At 38.7% G+C, this 17,883-nt stretch overlaps 1 protein-coding gene across 4 annotated transcripts in view; it reads right to left on the bottom strand.

The window, feature by feature from the left end:
* Positions 1-8,723: 8,723 nt before the first annotated feature.
* LOC137278637 (phospholipid-transporting ATPase ID-like) overlaps positions 8,724-17,883 on the bottom strand; it is an 81,623-nt gene continuing 72,463 nt past the window's right edge. For all 4 annotated transcript variants that reach the window (XM_067811120.1, XM_067811123.1, XM_067811122.1 and 1 more), the window contains exons 16-25: positions 17,690-17,791; positions 17,366-17,485; positions 16,496-16,593; positions 14,894-15,072; positions 12,939-13,204; positions 11,843-12,026; positions 10,856-11,079; positions 10,636-10,719; positions 10,244-10,489; positions 8,724-9,453 (exon numbers count right to left, since the gene is read on the bottom strand). In XM_067811120.1, coding sequence (XP_067667221.1) covers positions 8,908-9,453; positions 10,244-10,489; positions 10,636-10,719; positions 10,856-11,079; positions 11,843-12,026; positions 12,939-13,204; positions 14,894-15,072; positions 16,496-16,593; positions 17,366-17,485; positions 17,690-17,791 — 2,049 coding nt within the window. In that variant the 3' untranslated portion in view covers positions 8,724-8,907. The remainder of the gene's footprint in view (positions 9,454-10,243; positions 10,490-10,635; positions 10,720-10,855; positions 11,080-11,842; positions 12,027-12,938; positions 13,205-14,893; positions 15,073-16,495; positions 16,594-17,365; positions 17,486-17,689; positions 17,792-17,883) is intronic.

Here is a 17,883-nt window from a genome sequence, read left to right as displayed (position 1 = left end):
AGCAGTTAGGAGGAGCGTGATGGGATCCACACAGAGAGTACTGTCAGGACAAGCAACTGGACAGCTCAATATGATCCTCACAGAGCCGACACAATCTGATATACACACCTTAACACTGCAGGAATACACCTGATACGACCCACACATTGCTGGAACACACCTGATAATTTTGATCCACACAGTGATTGAACACACCTGATATGATCCATACATTGCTGGAACACACCTGATATCATCAACACACTGCTTGAACACATCTGATATGATCCACACATTGCTGGAACACACCTGATACGATCAACACTGCTGGAATGTACAAAGCAAACAGTTGTGATATGATCAGCCACTACAATATGCAGACAAATTGTACACCAGTGAATGGAGGCCACAAAAGTCTCTCTGTAAACCTAGGTAGCCTGTTATGCTTTCAATTCTGGATCAGACAAACCAGTGGTTGTCACAGCATCACTCCAAGCACTCACAGGGTCATCAGTTGAGTGTACAGTGTACTAAGGAAAAAGAGCTGATCTGACTGAAGTCAAGATCTGCTGTTTCCACCCTCAGATATTAGTGTATCAAAGAGGACCACAATTACCAACAATTTCTCCAAAACCTGTATTGCTTCCACACAGTTCTTTTACAGTCAAGGGTTGGAGATTATGCATGAGATCTGCATAATGATAGATGCGGCATTAAAAATATTCCAGAGAATCGGCCCATGGGTTTGACTGGACAACGCAGTGTATCACAAGCCAGATCCAGGTCATGGGGTAAGATGACAAAACCACTGAGTCAGACCACCTGATCTGATGCCCCTAAGGCAAGCAAGGTGCTGGGCAAGCAACCCTTACCTGTAAACAAGTCTGTCTTAAACTGCCAGTATCAACTGCCAAGAGAGGAAACATTATAAATCTGTCTGGAAAATAACTCCATTTAGTTGCTGGTAATTTATTTTCAAGCTTGAAGCTTGGCTGATTATTGGAATTAGAACGGGAGTTGTCAACATGATTACTTCAGTTGAAACTCTTTGGTAAGGAAAAAGTGTGGACAAACAGAAACACTTCACTTTGTGAAAACACCGAACAATTATTGTTCCTATGGCAACATAAACAATTGAATAACATAACAATTGAAATGTTATCGTTTTCAACATAAAACAACATGGAAACAAATGGAAGAAACGATATGACTTGTTGCAAAATTAAAGTAAAACTAATAAAAACCATAAAAGTGCATAGCAATGTTACAAAATGTTGTATGCATAATTTCATAACATAATTTTACACAAATGTCACTGACAGTACAATCTATTGGCATCCATTGTATGACAGCCAACCCATTCACAAGGAACGAATGACAAGCATAGACACCTGGCTGTATCAAATATGCAGACACCACAGGATGCCCCTTTCAACAGTACCTACAGATGGCTTCGCCTGTACCAGTCCCCCACATATGGCCTCCCTTGTACTAGTACCCAAGAAATGCCTTTCCTTTGTACCAGGACACCACAGATGGCCTCCCCAGAACCCCAAATATGGCCTTCCCCTTCTCCCTCCACATATAGCCTCCTCTGTACCAGTGCCCCACAGATGTCTTCCCATGTATCAAGAATCACAGACATCCTGCTGTTTGCCTTGGACCATATGCAAACTGTAGTGCAAATGGCGTAGAGAATATAAGTCTTCTTATAGCAAGCAAAGGTTAGCAATGTATTTTACTCGCTTTGGATCAAAAAATATTTTTCATGTCAAAATACAATATTGCTACCATCAAAGGTACACTTGCATTTCCTCGCTTGGTTGTGCTCTAACATTCATTACTCACATGAAATATGTTTTATTCAACATTTTAAGCATCACTCTTGGTATTCTGATCGTTCTTTGCGTCCATTACCCCTGCCAGCTTCCAGATGAACGGAGTGACAGATCAAGAATAAACAGAAATTAGAAAGAAATACCACATTGCCGAATTTTGTCATTAACCTGTTGGGAGTTTATTTGTCTTATCTGTCGCTGCTATTGGTAAAATATTTGCAACCTATATGCTACATAAAAACACTTCTGGCGTAATGGATGAACGAAGCAGGGGAGGTATCTGTAAGTATTCCATACAGAATAATACCCTCCTGTTCCTTCACTCCATTGAAGGGGAAATGGAGGCGGAGAACGGTCTGATATACCACGAGTTGCACTTAAAATGTTGAATGAAAAATATTTCACGTGAGTATTTGTTCAACATGGGGTTGGAAATGTATTACATTAGAAGACAGGTCATTTTCTCTAATCTGCACAACCCATTTGTGCTACAGTTTGCCTGTGCCTGGGACCCAGATAGCCTCCCCATAGATTATAGACCACAGATTTCCTTCCCTGTACCAGAGATTAAAGATGGCCTTCCCAACCAGGGACAACTGATGACCTCCTCTTTCCCAAGGGTCACTGATGGCCTTCACTGTACATAACATATATCAAGCAAGATTATGCTCAGCAGCATCAGACATTCATGTGGATGGTTGATGGGACATAGAGATTTGGGCATCAGCATGACCGATTCTACAACAGCACAGCAGCTCAGTGGTCTACAGGTTTGTTTATTGGTCAACATCGTTATTATTATCACGGGGTCATATTCAAAGCTCAGTTGGATGAACTATCAAGGCGGATACATTTGCAACTGTCTACTGGTCAATATTGTTATTACCTCTACTGGGTGATATCCGCTATTTCTTCAGATGGCTACAGCTAAAATAGTTGTCTTATTCTGTGTGGATTTGGATAATCATCTCTCCATCTTGAATAACAACACATGAAGTGAATTATGCCGTGCATGAAATAGGCTGGTGTTTGTGATGTTTTTAACTAGTACTGACAGAGAGAATTGAATTCTGCTGTGTATGAAATAGGCTGGTGTTAGTGGTGATTTTTAACTAGCAACACAGATAGATTTGAATTCTGCTGTGTATGAAATAGGCTGGTGTTTGAGGTCAACTAGCAATGACTGATAACTGCAGGTTACATCATGTCAGACTGCCTATATGTATAAGCAGAAAGGTAAGGCTTATGTTCTTTAGTATCGAAGACTGAGCACACAACTTCATAAAATATTCCACACCATACTCATGATCCCCTATTGTTTTCATCACTACATGGCACTTATAGTCTTGAACCTCAGTAGTGACGAAACTACTAATGATAGCTGCATATATCATGAGTAGAAACGTACCAGACTCACCATATAGATAGAGTACATCATTCTCATTAGCCCATTTAGATATCCAAAGTAAAGCAGAAGTTTGGGGATATGGCGTGTATGTAGGTATCATCACTCAAACATGGTTGAGTTGAGCAGACATGAGAGATACTTGATTTGGCTACACCGATGGTGATCTTCCCTTCTAGAAATGAGGAGTTAAAAACGTCATCTCTATTTCATGTCAAGGTCAGGGTTGAGGTTTAGGAAGAGTCAAGGCTAGTGTTAGGGTTTAAGTCAAGGACTGCAATGAAATTAAGGGTAAGGTTCAAGGCTAATGATTTCATGAGGAAAAAGATGAGCAATGATATTTATAAAAAAGGTCAAGTCTGACAAGGTTCACCCAAGGTGAGTGGTTTGGGCAAAGTATTGTGTTGCTCTGTTGAGGCCACTGAATTACTTGTCAGGTAGACATGTCATCTGGTATTCTCATGCCTACAACATCTGACAAGGGTTAGAGGAATGGGATATACACATATGTCAGAAGGTAAAAATCGCAGAGTTAACTGAATCGATACAAATGAATGCCCATTGCTCTAAAAAGATGTATAGTATATATACTCAGAACACAGAGAGAGCAAGTTCAGCTGTAACCGTAACACTGACAGACAGATGTCCGTGTTCACACTACTCTGGAGCACTTTATGTCCCTCTTGTAGTGTCTTCTCAAGCACATGTTTAGCAACACCAAGAAGGCCTTTGTAAGCAGTTCAACAATACACAGATGACCACCACATATCTACAACATCTCGTCTTATTATGTATCAATGTGTTCAAAAGTACTTCTCTGTATTATGACAAGTGTTAGTACTACTATTTACAAAAATCTTAATGTTTCCATGTCAGCACAACATATATACACAAAGAAATTTCCAGCTGCATCAAAATTGCACTTAGTATTTCAAAATCACAAGATAGTTCTGTTGCATTCAATCACTAGGATTATTATGACTGTTATTCTTGCAAAAATACCCCTAAAGAGTGTACAGGAACAGGCTTCAGTTGGGATAGGACGTTTAGAGTTGGCTGAAAGAAACAAGGGTATATAATGTACAAACAAAATATATATGTATATATATTTATATATGCTCACCATGGAAATCGTGCAGCAATGGCAACACATTTCTTAATTCAGTGAAAATATTTACACATTTTGTATCACACTGAGGATGACAAAATAGTTTAAAAATAGTTTCATCAAGATGATATCTGTGTGTAAATAGTACATTTAATTTGCATATGAAACATGAAATCAACAAGAAACATTCGTGGAAAGATGGTGCTCCCAATACTATATACAGGACAACAAATAACAGTATACATCCACATTAAACTCAACTCAAAGGTACTTCCTGTTGTACAAATGTCTGTAAAGTCACTTGTTTCTGTAATGACAAGTACACCAATAGGTTTGTCAGGTGTCCCCCAAAATGTGAACCGTTTTTTGACATGTATTAAAAAATAAATTGAATTTATTAAAATTTTTCAGAGTAACCCTAGGGCATCATCAATGAGTCTATAAAATATCTAAGAGATTAGTTGCAAATTATGCGAGCATTGTTGAATTCAAACAGCATGTCTAAAAATGCAACATCAAGGGAAAATTCACTTATTTCAGTCTATGTTCAATGTGGCCTCCATCTTCCTTCACAACTAAATGAAGCAGTATGTTTCTTTCATGCCTTTATGTATTTCTTCCAATATCTCCTTCTTTAATGCCCCGCAGTCAATTTGTCTGTCACTCCTCTGTAAACTTTCTCCTTCAGAGAGTCCCATATGGCATTGCACTTTTGGACATGCTGTTTTGAATTTGACAATGTACACATGATTTGCAAGCAATCTCTTAGATATTTTGTATACCTGTTGATGATAACCCAGGGCTACTCTGTGAATTTTAAAAATAAATTTAGTTTCTCAACCTTGAGAAAATACTTGTCAAAAACCAGCTCACTTTTGTGGGGGGATCTACTGACAGCACGAATGATTTCTTGAAGTGTTCTTCATTATCAGACAAAATTGGTAACTTTCACTGGGTCATGGAAACATTTTTATCAAAATTTACCATAATTTCTATTTTATTACTATAATATACTATTCTGAATACATGTACCATCATGTCTGTACTATTCTCAAGACATGGACAACATGTTGGGAATACAAAATGATTCAATTACGAGTGAATTTTGCCACGACGTAATTGCTGATAAGCACTACATGTTTCAGGATTTCTCATAAACCAAGTATCCGCTAGTAAACACTGAAATGCTGACCTTTCAGCTGGAATCCGTCCAAGGCCAGCTGTAACTTGTGACTAGTGTAACTACCCAGTGATGTCATACACACATCATATATCTACATGGCAATGTGACATAAAGTTCCATGACAACCCACAGTGTTATATACACACATTTAAATCTGTTGTAGCATTCTCCCTCAAGGTCATAACAATAAACATTCATATATGGATGTGAATTAAATAGAAAACAATATTCCTAAAAATTTGTTTAACCATTTCAAACTTGAAATTTTACCTTTACAAAAACTTCCTACCACAAAACAAAAACAATGGCCACCATGAACAGTTCTATAAACAAAAGTGAAATGCTAAGTAAAATCATAAAATGGTATAAAACTGACAATGTAACATCTCATTTAACACAAAAAGACAAACAAAAAAACAAATAACTATAAATATTATCATCTCAATAGGTAACGCTTTCAAAATTTTTAAAAATAAAACAACTGGAATATATTCCCCACAAAAAAGCAGTGTGTTTTTGTTTTCTGTTTAATTCATAATCCACAACGTTATTCTACATTCATGTTAAGTTACATGATTTGGCACTTATCAAGTGTAGACAAATTCACTGATACATCCAGCAAGGTAGGGCAGGGATGAGTTGAGTGTTACAACCTGTTTAATGTCAAGCTTCTCAGAAACATCCCACTCATTGCCCTCCCATTATCTGACCACATCTTAGACAACAATACATAACACAAACCTACTGTAGAATCAACATTGTTTACCTATAGGGTCATAAGGTTAAAAATTGTTTGAATTTTTTTTAACAAAATGTTTTTATTACCGGTAGTCTTTTAACATAACATTTTAAGGCTTCATTAGTGACAAGCCCCCACCTTACACTGATAGCTTATACAATCTAACTAACAACTGAACTACCAGTTGTGTGGTACTATACTGACTGCCAGGCAAGGGCGAACCCATCCCAACCCTTCATCAACAACTAGAAACTACAATATACATAAATTCATAAATTCATATAAAATACAGGAAACATTTACACATAACTAAAATTGAAAAAGGATATGTTGATATTCTTTTGAGGAATCTATCATAGGAAGCTGGTTTGTTCCCAAATTTAAAATATGAAAGGTTTAACAACAGCAACATGTACCAACAAAAAATCCTTTACTGCCTATTACTGCCTCTGTGATATGCAATATATATAGTCATTTTCCCTTGAACATACAGGAATTAAATATAATTCAGAATTAATGCATCCTGAAGAGATCAAACTTAAATAAAATACATCCATCTATTAAGAATCTGAATGATGTGCATTATGACAATTCACTGTTGAAATGTTCAACAAAGACTCCTGAAAAATCAGATGCATTGTTCTAATGTTGAGACTATCAACTAAATTGCGCAACAGTGCCTGTGTACTGATCATATGTGTTTAATACTGACAGCATTAGCTACATATATTCTACCAGTTATTAAATGTCGGTCCTGAGCATAATGCTTTTAATGTTAAGTGATATTCTTTCACATTTAGACAATTCCAAGTAATATTACACAAAAGGTCATAAAATCCTGCAGATAATATAATGTCTTGAAAGGGCAACTTTGCTCATATTTGTAACATAGATGGTCGAGTTGCATGCGACTTTCAACAGAAGTTTGGTTTTGCTTGGCAGCCCGGAACATCAGCTGAAGTAGTTGGAATGTACGTACACAATGTAACCTGACCTTTGTTCAGGTATGGATACAAAGCCACACACAACACTACTACAGTGTGAAGACTTTAATGAAACTGGCCACCAGATAAATTTACAGTATTTCTGTTTCATATCTGTTTTCTTAGTAATTGTAAAATATTTCAAAAACTATCCTGATTATTATTTCACTATACCTTTGAAATTCCTGAATTCCAGGTCCCACTGGAGCACCTGTTCTGTAACAGCTCACAGCAGAGTCTACACGTCCTACAATATAGCTTAGGGACCATCTAATCATGTACAGCTGACTGTTCCTAGATCCTGTACACTTGAAGATATAACATTACTGTGCACTAAAAGTTGGACATTATTTGGTATTATCACATACACAATACATCTGTTTCACTGAGGGAGCGGTTGGACGTTATGTCCAACGGTACAGTGAAGATGAACATAGACACACAGCACGCAGCTAAAACTGGAGTACCTGACTTAAACATCTTAACAGCCACAGGATTAACAATCACCAACATTTACTTCTCGCATATGATTGCTGCTGCCTTTAAGCACGATGATTCAATATCTTTGAAAACAGAGTGCAGTCAATTTTCTAACATTAAGCAACCATTGCTTGCTTATATTCCATTTCAACTATTTTAACATCAAGTATTTCATGTGCACTAAAGTACATGAGAAAACATCATGTGGTTTGAAACCAGATCATACATAAAAATGATTATGATCAACATTATGTTTTGGTAAAAGTATATTATTTACAATTAAATACATCTCTTTGCTATTAACATATGTAACAAGTATATGTACACTTTATCATTATGCTCTGCTGGTGAATATACTTCGTATTCACTGATGAACACTACAAGACATCATTTGCCAACAAGTGATGATGGTTTCCATCAACAAGTGATGATGGTTTCCATCAACAAGTGATGATGGTTTCTATCAACCACTGTCAGTATTAGGGCTGGCTAAATCTATAATTTAATTCTTATTGATCAGAAAAATCATTAATGATTATCAATGTGAAAACTGTGTCATTGATTTAAAAAAAGAATTGTTTTCAGTTTACTCACACAATATGAGGTTAGGTCTCTATTCATGGGCTACATCTAAATCATGCTGCAGATGCGGATGTGTAGTCTCCCTTCATTAGTCAGGGGAAATACATTTATTTCCTTAATACTCTTTTGCTTAAAATTACTTTTCTAATATTTATTAATAATCGATCAATATTTTGGTTAACAATAATCAATCTTTATGAACTGTAACGAAAGCCAGCCCAAGTCAAAACTGTGTCCCAACATGTAGCGGAGGCTCCATCTATCACCTCCATGAACTGAAGTATGTCTTGGTCCCTGAATTTTTCATGAGGTATCTCCCTCCATTTCACTGCTGAACTGTCAATGTGGTCATGAATTGTAAAAATACATAGATAACATCTATTGTAAAATGTACTTAAAAAATATCTATTGGATAATGTTATCAAGTTTGTTATTTTATCTTTTGAGTATGCGTCGACATAGTCGTCTTTCAGAGTGGGTGCCAAAGGGAGACGACTCCTGCATGAATCTGACCTATCAAGAAACAACAATTGTCAGTTAATCAGTGCACATCCAATACATACACCAAGGCAAATGTCATCTAAAAATAGTGTTCTTGTCATGAAGAACGTCACAACTTTTCTACATAGATGATGTTATCAGATACACCATTTCCTGACGCTCCAACTGCCTTGTGACTGTCATGGCGAGTTATCTTCGTTAGTGTGACTGGTTCCTTTTTACGTTCTACAGCACGCTCTCGCATGTTTATACCGCTTGTAATAAGATTGCCAAAACCTTCTTGATGAGCAAACGCATAGCCTGATCGTAGTGATCTTGTGCTTCGGCGCATAGTGGACTGTCTTCTCACATGGAGGTCACGTGATCGTGACTTAACCTTCTTCATTCGCTGTCGTAGCCGCACCTTATCAGCAAGGGATGGAGTAATGTTCGTCTGGTAGAAACGGTATGCCACCACAGGCACTATCAGCACTGTACAAGTCAGAAGAAGGCTGAACCAGAACTGGGCAGAAGAAAACACCTCAAAGGCCACACCCACGTATAAGTAGTTGATGCCTTCCGAGTAGAAGGCGAGGATGAAGCAGAAGTAGTAGATGATGCTGCCCCACACCACAAAGTGGTTGAAGCCAGTCCAGTAGGAAGTGTCAAGGGCACACTGGAACACAGAACAAAGAGTCAGAGGTGACATTCATACAAGGTGAAGGAGTCCAGGTCCATAGTGAAGTGCTGTCTATGACATAGTTACAATATCCTGTAAAGGAATAACTGGCTATAACTTATGCACAATTGTGGGTGATCATATACTTTGCCATATCCTGATATAAACACCATACAAACTGCCTACAGCAATATCTTTGAAAAAGTTTTCAAAGGCTGCCAAATCCAATTTTCATCCAAATTCACTGAATGTCACCTGCATAAGGGAATCAAAGATAACACTTTGGCCAATGTAGGACTGAAACCAAAACCAGCATATCCTGGCACATCAAAGGGAAGCAATTTAACAAAACACAGCTTCATAGAACATCAACCCTCCATGCATCTCACTTCAGTACAAGAGTGAAATATACACACCAAATTCACTGGCTTGGTATTGCTTTTCATCCAAGAAAAGTAAAGTGACATGAAGTGAGTGACTGACCAAGTCAGCATGGTCTCACACCACTTTTAAAAGTATTAAATGTCTTTGCATGGAGACTTGGTCTAGAATACTGGCAAACTCCACTCAACTTTTACAGTATTATATCAGTTATACTGTGGGGTTTTAGCTTGATGTGGGAGTAAACACTGAGGTGCTGCGACAGGTGCTTGATGAACATGAGCAGACCAAGGAACACATTCAGGGCAAACAGCTTGAAATATGCTTGTGGTGTCCTGAAGGGACGGAACTATGAACAGCTGTATCTGCAAGCTAGTAGAGCCACCAGTGTGCCTCGTGTTCTTACCCTGACATTGACTGCCACCACGAGTATAGAGGATACAACACAGCCGAAGGACTGCTGGTCCACCTCTGTCTTGCCGTCTGGACCGATGGCAAAGTTGAAGGCACCGTATGGTATAAAAAACAACACAAGGGAGGTAATGATGCCTTCAAGGGTGCTGTAGATAAATGTTTTCTTGTTGAAGAGTGCGTCTTTCAGCCCCGGCGCATACAGCTTTGGATAACGGATGGAATAGTCCTCATTTACATCCTGTAATTACAGCACAAATACGTTAAGAGACATCACAAAATATTGTTTTACTTGTTTACATGGAAAACTATGAGAAGAGTTATTATGAGAGGAGGTGAAGGATTTCTTGTTGATTAACCAAACAGGTGTATTTGTGTTTGACTCACCTGGTCAAAGATGCCGAGCACCAGGATGGGGAGGGATGTGTAGAACAAGTTGTATAGAGATATAAAGTACGGGTCATACAGCGTCTGAAATGGAACGTATGAACACATACAGTCAGTCATTGAGTTTAACTCTCCAGAAGTCAAAAAGGCTGTTTCAAATCAAGATTAAAATAGAGATGTACACCACAACATATTTGGTGAAAATTGAAAAAGTTCTCACCTGAGCTGAGAAGCCACAAAAGAAGGCATACCAGAAATGGCACAATGTGAATGCAAAGTTCTTGTAAAAGAAATATCGCAGAAATTTGCACATTCTGAGGTAGGACCACCGGCCATGGACAAGCAGCAACCTTTCCAAGTAGCGAAACTGAGCCATGGAGAAATCACTGGCCAGCACAGCCTGCATCCCCTCTTGACCGCTGATACCCACACCTATATGAGCCACTGTGGACAGACAGACAGACAACAACTGAGAATGTATATCATTGACTGTATACAGCAGGTGCTCACACAGCAATCAGTCACAGGTTGTACATAGGAGGCACAGAGCTTTTATCAGCATAACAACTTAGTTCAACCAGAACTATACATACCTGTCTGTACTGACATACAGAAATATCAGACACACTTTAGTCAATTTTTGATTGGGCTTGTTAGACTTATCAGTAAATAAAGGCAGATGATTTAAACAGAAAGAAGTTCACGAATATGTCCATTATGTAACTTTGCTGTAAAGAAGAAAATCACTTTGTTTTTGTATGCCCACATGAAGCTGATTAATGAAAATAGCACATCCCATATCTGTTAAAATAGCCTTTAACTGCCTTTACTTCCATTTTATCCTCCCAAAATGGAAAAGTAATTCGTAATCTAGTGCTTTATGTAAAGCATGTTGTTATCGTTATCTCCTATCTGAAGTGTAATGCGTTTTGTGAAATGTCTGTAACATGTGCTGTATGTGAGGACGTAGACCTTAGGTACAATAAACATCTTTGGTTTGACCCACTGAATTGCATATCATGTTTAAGAAGGTGGCTCATTGAATTTGTGTGTGAATCGAGTATTTATTTAGAATTTAGGTCAACACAAGGGCTTCTCTGTACGTAGAGCAACAAGACACACTGTATAATCTAATATTGCATATTTTGAGCGTGTTTATACTGATATTCTCAGGTAAAGTGTGTTTGAGTTTCAACATGCAACTTACTTTTGATCATGCTGACATCATTAGCCCCGTCTCCTATTGCCAGTGTCACTGATTTCTTATGTTTCTTCACCAAGTCAACCACCAGGGCTTTCTGAAGTGGGGTGACTCTGCAGCAGATGACAGCCTTGCAGCTGGACCCCAGGTCCAGTAGCAGCCTCTCCAGCTCTGGCTTCAGGGCGTACGCCTGACACACAGAAACAGCACGTCACACAGAGTGGAACACAGAGTCTGTATGCCCAGACAATTTTGTCACACACAAACAGCACATGGGAAACAGAAGTCTGTCTCACAGTTCCTGAACCACATTATTTTCATGTCTTTCATCAGTTAACCTCTCTGTAGTGCTAAAGCTTTAAATTAAAAAAGTTTAGATTTCCTCAGGTTCTGAGTCTCTAGTCCCCCTAGGGCTCCTTTTCAATGTGTTAGTTAATTACAATCAAAATTATATATATTCAGAGACTAAGCATTAGTTTAGAGAGACAGTGGAACATACAGTCGATGTGCCTAAACAAAGTGTAGGGAGCAAATGAATGCTGTTCAATCCCACAGTCAGACAAAATCCAGATTAATCACACAGAATTGTAAACTGGTGGAAGACTCAAATTAGTGGCTGACACCAAGGATCCCTGGAACTGACAACTAATGTTCTACCCTGTGACCACTTTCTCATGTTAGTCACCTCTCACAAACAGCCAGACTACAAAGGACAAGCAGGGTCTGTCTCCGAATCATAACAGGTTTCAAATCATAAGCCTTCCAAAGGCTATAGAGGACATGCCATCATTTTCTTTTTTTAATACACATTTGAAGCAACATCAACTGATTCAAGCCCTCTGTGGTCATTAAGCAATATCGGACTATCTGGGCACTCAGTAATTATCATATACTACTGGACAATACACTGTCACATTACCTTATCTAATCTGTCATGGATATACATGTGAAAGAACTGGGGTTCTTTTCACTCCTTTTGTTCAGCTAAAATCGGATATATAGTGTAGTGTATTAAAACACTGCAACACTAAATGTCCATCTGTAATTCTTGACAACAAACTAGCACAAGATTCAACACGTTTTCATGCACACATCCACTTACCAGACTGTGGCCATTTATTACTACTGCGAATTCCCCATATTCATCAGAGATGGCAACATTTCCATTGGCTCCATTATACAGGGCTCCCTGGCCATTGGCGAAGGCCACACCGTCATGTGGTTTGCCCGACTTCATCTTATCGATGTCCTCCAGCGCCTTCCGCAGCTGGGCCTCCACCTCCTCATAGGAGTCGGCATCAATGATGAATGGCTCCTCCATCTCCTCCGTCAACAGACGGCAAGAGTAACCAATATTGATGGCCGTCTCTGAAACACCGCAAACACCAGCTGCAGAAGACTGTGATACAGAACAGCTCTTCAATAGAACTGAAGTAATTACTCAGTAAGTTTATATTTTGAGCACAGTGAGAATCCAGGTCTTTTGAAGAGAGTTTAGCATATTAGATCTTTTCTAGTGTTTCAGTGAAAAGAAAGCACTATCTTCAGGTAGATTCAGGTTAAAAACCAGGTAGTAACAAACTTTGTTAATGTTTATATTACCACTTGCATTTTCTTGTGACCTAAGCTGGTAATACCAGTTAGCTGTGTACAAGGTTTCTCCCAAACCACGACTGATTTGTTAACAAAGTACAAGTTTTTTGCCACGATTGGAAAATTATCATCAGAAAGTGTTATGTCATCAGGAACATGATACAATGTGTTGTTTTAGCTGCAGTTTCATAATACATATTCAAAATACAGTCAAACCCCGTTGTGTTGAACTCGTCGGGTCCAAGGGGAAAGTTCAACTTATCCGAGTGTTCGACACATCCGTCAGCATTGAAAAGACCAAGAACCAACACGACCACGTTGCTTAACACATCGCTATTTTGCAGTAGGATACACATACGAACAATATATCTTTGCAATAAACGTTTACGGCAGTATTGATCTTTCAATTACAACATATACAAATGTAAATCAATTCAATCAATTATTCGTCATGGCAAATAAATATGCATAGAAAAAGATAAGAACAAGAATAATTTAACAAACTCACAAGCTATCCCATTTAGTTGACAGCACTAATTCATTTTCAGTCAGTATAAAAAGTTGTATAGTACATATGTGTACATGTGGGGAATTTATGTCTTAAAAAAATCCGAAATTACAGTCTGTTTGGCGTTCGGGCATGGCATCACAGCAGAATTGCTCAAAAAGTTTCTTAATGTACCAAGCTGGTTGGAAAAAGTACTTACATTAGCACTGCTATCCCTAACCATTTTGAACCATTTCAAAAGTGCTTCCTCAACGTCATCAAATTTAGCAGTATGCATTCTCTTATGAGAAGGTGAAAAGCTTGACTGAACAAATGCCTCTTTGATTTTATCAGCATTTTTAATCCATGTAGAAAGTGTATTTCTTGGTTAGCTAAATTCAGTTGCAATTTCTGCTTTGGATTTTCCACCCGACTCCACAGCTATGGCAGCCTTGTATTTTGTCTCTATTGTCTTCACAGATAATTTTCGCTTTTTAGGTGTAACGTGCAATCCAGTTATCCCCCCGGGCTGATCGGGTCCTTCGCTGAATCGTTACTTTTAACCAGCTTTGACAGTTCGAGACAAAAGGGTAAATTTGTACTTGTTAGAGCCTTTGGGGACCCTAAAATGAGTTCGACACAACCGGGAATTCGACACATGTAGTTCGACACATCAGGGTAAAACTAATGATAAATATAAGGAAATCGGCAGGGACTGAGATGTCAGTTCGACACATCCGAGAATTCGTCTCAACCAAGTTCGAGACAATGGGGTTTGACTGTAGTAACAATAATAACCATTTGTGAAGCATTTTGATCCAGCTGACTGCTATTACTGGATATGAATAATACAAATGACAATTAGACCAGTCACTCCTGAGGATCCCATAGCCTCACAAAACACACTGTGAAGTACATACACATAAGTTGTCATCTATGTCTCCTTGTTACAAGCACTGTGAAGTAGGAGGACATACCCTGTTTGTCCCCAGTGAGGACCCAGATCTTGATGCCAGCCAGGGCCAGGTTGGCTATTGTCTCTGGTACACCATCCTGCAGTTTGTCCTCAATGGCTGAGGCACCAATAAGACTCAGGTTCTGTTCAATCTCCTCAAATACTGCATCCATCTTATCATCTCTGTTTTCTAAGGTTGTACTGAAAATGAAACAACATGGTGATACTCAAAACAAAACTTATGTGTATTGTGTCGAGAGGGTTTCGCATCAAAGAACGCCCATGAAAAATTGATGAATTGATGGATATGCCAAGATACAATCTAGATGCTTGATTGACATTTCAGAAGATGCTATAAGATGAACATAGAGATTTTTACGGGTTACACAGTGTTCACGATGGTTTTTCAAAGTAACAGGACATTAGGTCCTGTACGTTTCAGATGTCTGTCTGACCCACTGCAAATTCGCAAGACCCACAGAATAAAGTTAAACAAGCATTTCAGATTTGACATTTCTTATAATTGACATTGAAATTGGAGATTGAATCATTGGAGACATCATACGACTCAAAAACAATGACTTTGTTGCTGTAAGTATACTTTTTTAAGATTAATATAGCTGTAGCTTGCTTCTGAGGTTGACATGTTTCATCATCAAGTCCTGGATTATTGCATTGGACAGAAACGAAGACAGGCTTTTGATTACTCAGACACCAGTCAGTTTCAGTGTTCACAATGGTTTTTCAAAGTAACAGGACATTGGGTCCTGTAAGTTTCAGATGTCTGTCTGACCCACTGAAAATTCACAGGACCCACAGAAGAAAGTTAAACAAACATTTCAGATTTGACATTTCTTATAACTGGCATTGAAATTATTAACAGATAATAACATTATGTGATAACAAACATAAGATTACTAAACTGCAAACAAGTGTCAGATGCTACAAATAACGACTTCACCCAAGGACATTGTGGAATATTCTGTCAGACACAGGGGCTGGCGGGGTGGTGATTTCTATCTGACCATTGGCGAACCTGCCAGATTTGTCAGAGGGTCAGATGCTATTCATGAAAACTGGTTACAAGAATAAAAACAAATATTGAATAAAACAAGAAGGTGTAACCCAGAAAAATCTCTGTTCAAGATAAAATCTGTACGTCACATTGATAAATGACACCTGGTACCAACTACAACAGACAGCATTCAAAATAACATTTGGCTCTTGATCAAAATTGCCATTTTAGCAACTGTATGGTTGTAACTGCCAAAGCTACTACATCAACTATGGCCGAGATAAATGTTGTTGGCATGCTTCAGCCCAACCCATCAATATTTGTCTGGAAAGGTATCTATGTATCAGTGTGTAATGGTTGGCTTTGTGGGAAAATGATTCAGAGGTGTGTCCTGAGACACAGGCAGGTGATCAGACAAACAGACACTAAGACATGCTTACACACTTTCACACATTCCACAGGCATGCATGCAGACTCATAGACAGACCCACACAAAGATGCAGATACAAACATATTTTCACACAGACAGACAGACAGACAGACAGACAGACAGACAGACAGACAGACAGACAGACAGACAGACAGACAGACTGAATCTTACTGTCTCACCTGGCTTCATGATATCTTTTCCTCCATTCAATATAAAAGTTTTCATCTATCACCTTGGAGGCACAACACAGTGTCCTTAAGCCTACCTGAGCAAACTCCTAGAAAAGAAAAAACTCAGCATGATGAGGTAACTGCAACACCATCAAACATATTCAACAATATCAAAGCAGCATTACAATACTATGGCCAATGATAGAATGCATTAGGAATCATCCATGTGGCTGTAAAATGGTCATCATATCAGTAAAGTTATATAGGTTAGCCACCTGATCCCCAGTCACATCTGTTAACCAACCAATGCCCAGTCATATCGACTGACCAACCAATGCCCAATCACATCAGCAAAACAATCAATGCCCAGTCACATCAGCAAACCAACCAATGCCCAGTCACATCAGCTAACCAACCAATGCCCAGTCACAACTGCTAACCAACCAATGCCCACTCACATTTGCTAACCAACCAATGCCCAGTCAGATGGACTAACTTGCCCAGTCAGATGGACTAACTTACAAATGCCCAGTAACAGACCCTACTAACTCATCCCCACTAACAGAGGCTAACCAACCAATCCCCAGTCACAGAGGCTAACCAGACCCCTGTAACAGATGGGAACTAATCCCCTGTAACAGATAGTAACTAATCCCCACTAACAGAGACTAAGCAACCAATACTCTTTAACAGAGGGTAATTAACTGATCCCATGTAAGACACTAACTAATCCCCTGCAACAGAGGCTAACTAACCAAAGCCCTGTAACAGAGGCTAACTAACCAATCCCCAGTAACAGATACTAACTAACTGGTCCCCTGTAACAGATGCTAACTAACCGATCCCCTGCAACTTAATTTCTTGACAAAGAGAACTTACATTAAGGTGATGCGATGTAATTTCCTTCAGTTCTGCACACGATCCGTCCAAGCGCTCAAATATGACAGAGTCAGCTCCCTTACAGTACAGCATGATGACACCATCCTTCTTCACGATCACCTGGACAAAAGACATCCTCATCACATGGACAAAGCAACTGCAATACCTTACTAACAATTAGCTTACAGAAATACACAGATGTGTTGGAACCAATATTATATTATTTTGTTACCTTAACATTTCCTTGGCATTTTCTTACAGACTAGAATTATTGGATACTTCAAAATCCTAACAGTAATGTATCTAGTACAGTGATGTTCTTACCGACATCCTTTTGCGGACATTGTTGAAGTCCAGAATGCACAGCAAATCATACACTTCCTGTTTACCCTGGACTTCTATTGTGATGGTGTTTGGTGTCCGAGACTACAAACAGAAAAGTTGCACAACCTGAAGAACTATCACCTGTTGTAGGCTGTATGCATCATTATTATCTAGCCTAGCATCTTCAGACTTAA

This window comes from Haliotis asinina, chromosome 3 (genome assembly GCF_037392515.1).
Source record: "Haliotis asinina isolate JCU_RB_2024 chromosome 3, JCU_Hal_asi_v2, whole genome shotgun sequence".
Lineage (NCBI taxonomy): Eukaryota > Metazoa > Mollusca > Gastropoda > Lepetellida > Haliotidae > Haliotis > Haliotis asinina.
This window is presented reverse-complemented; position numbering and strand designations above follow the sequence as displayed.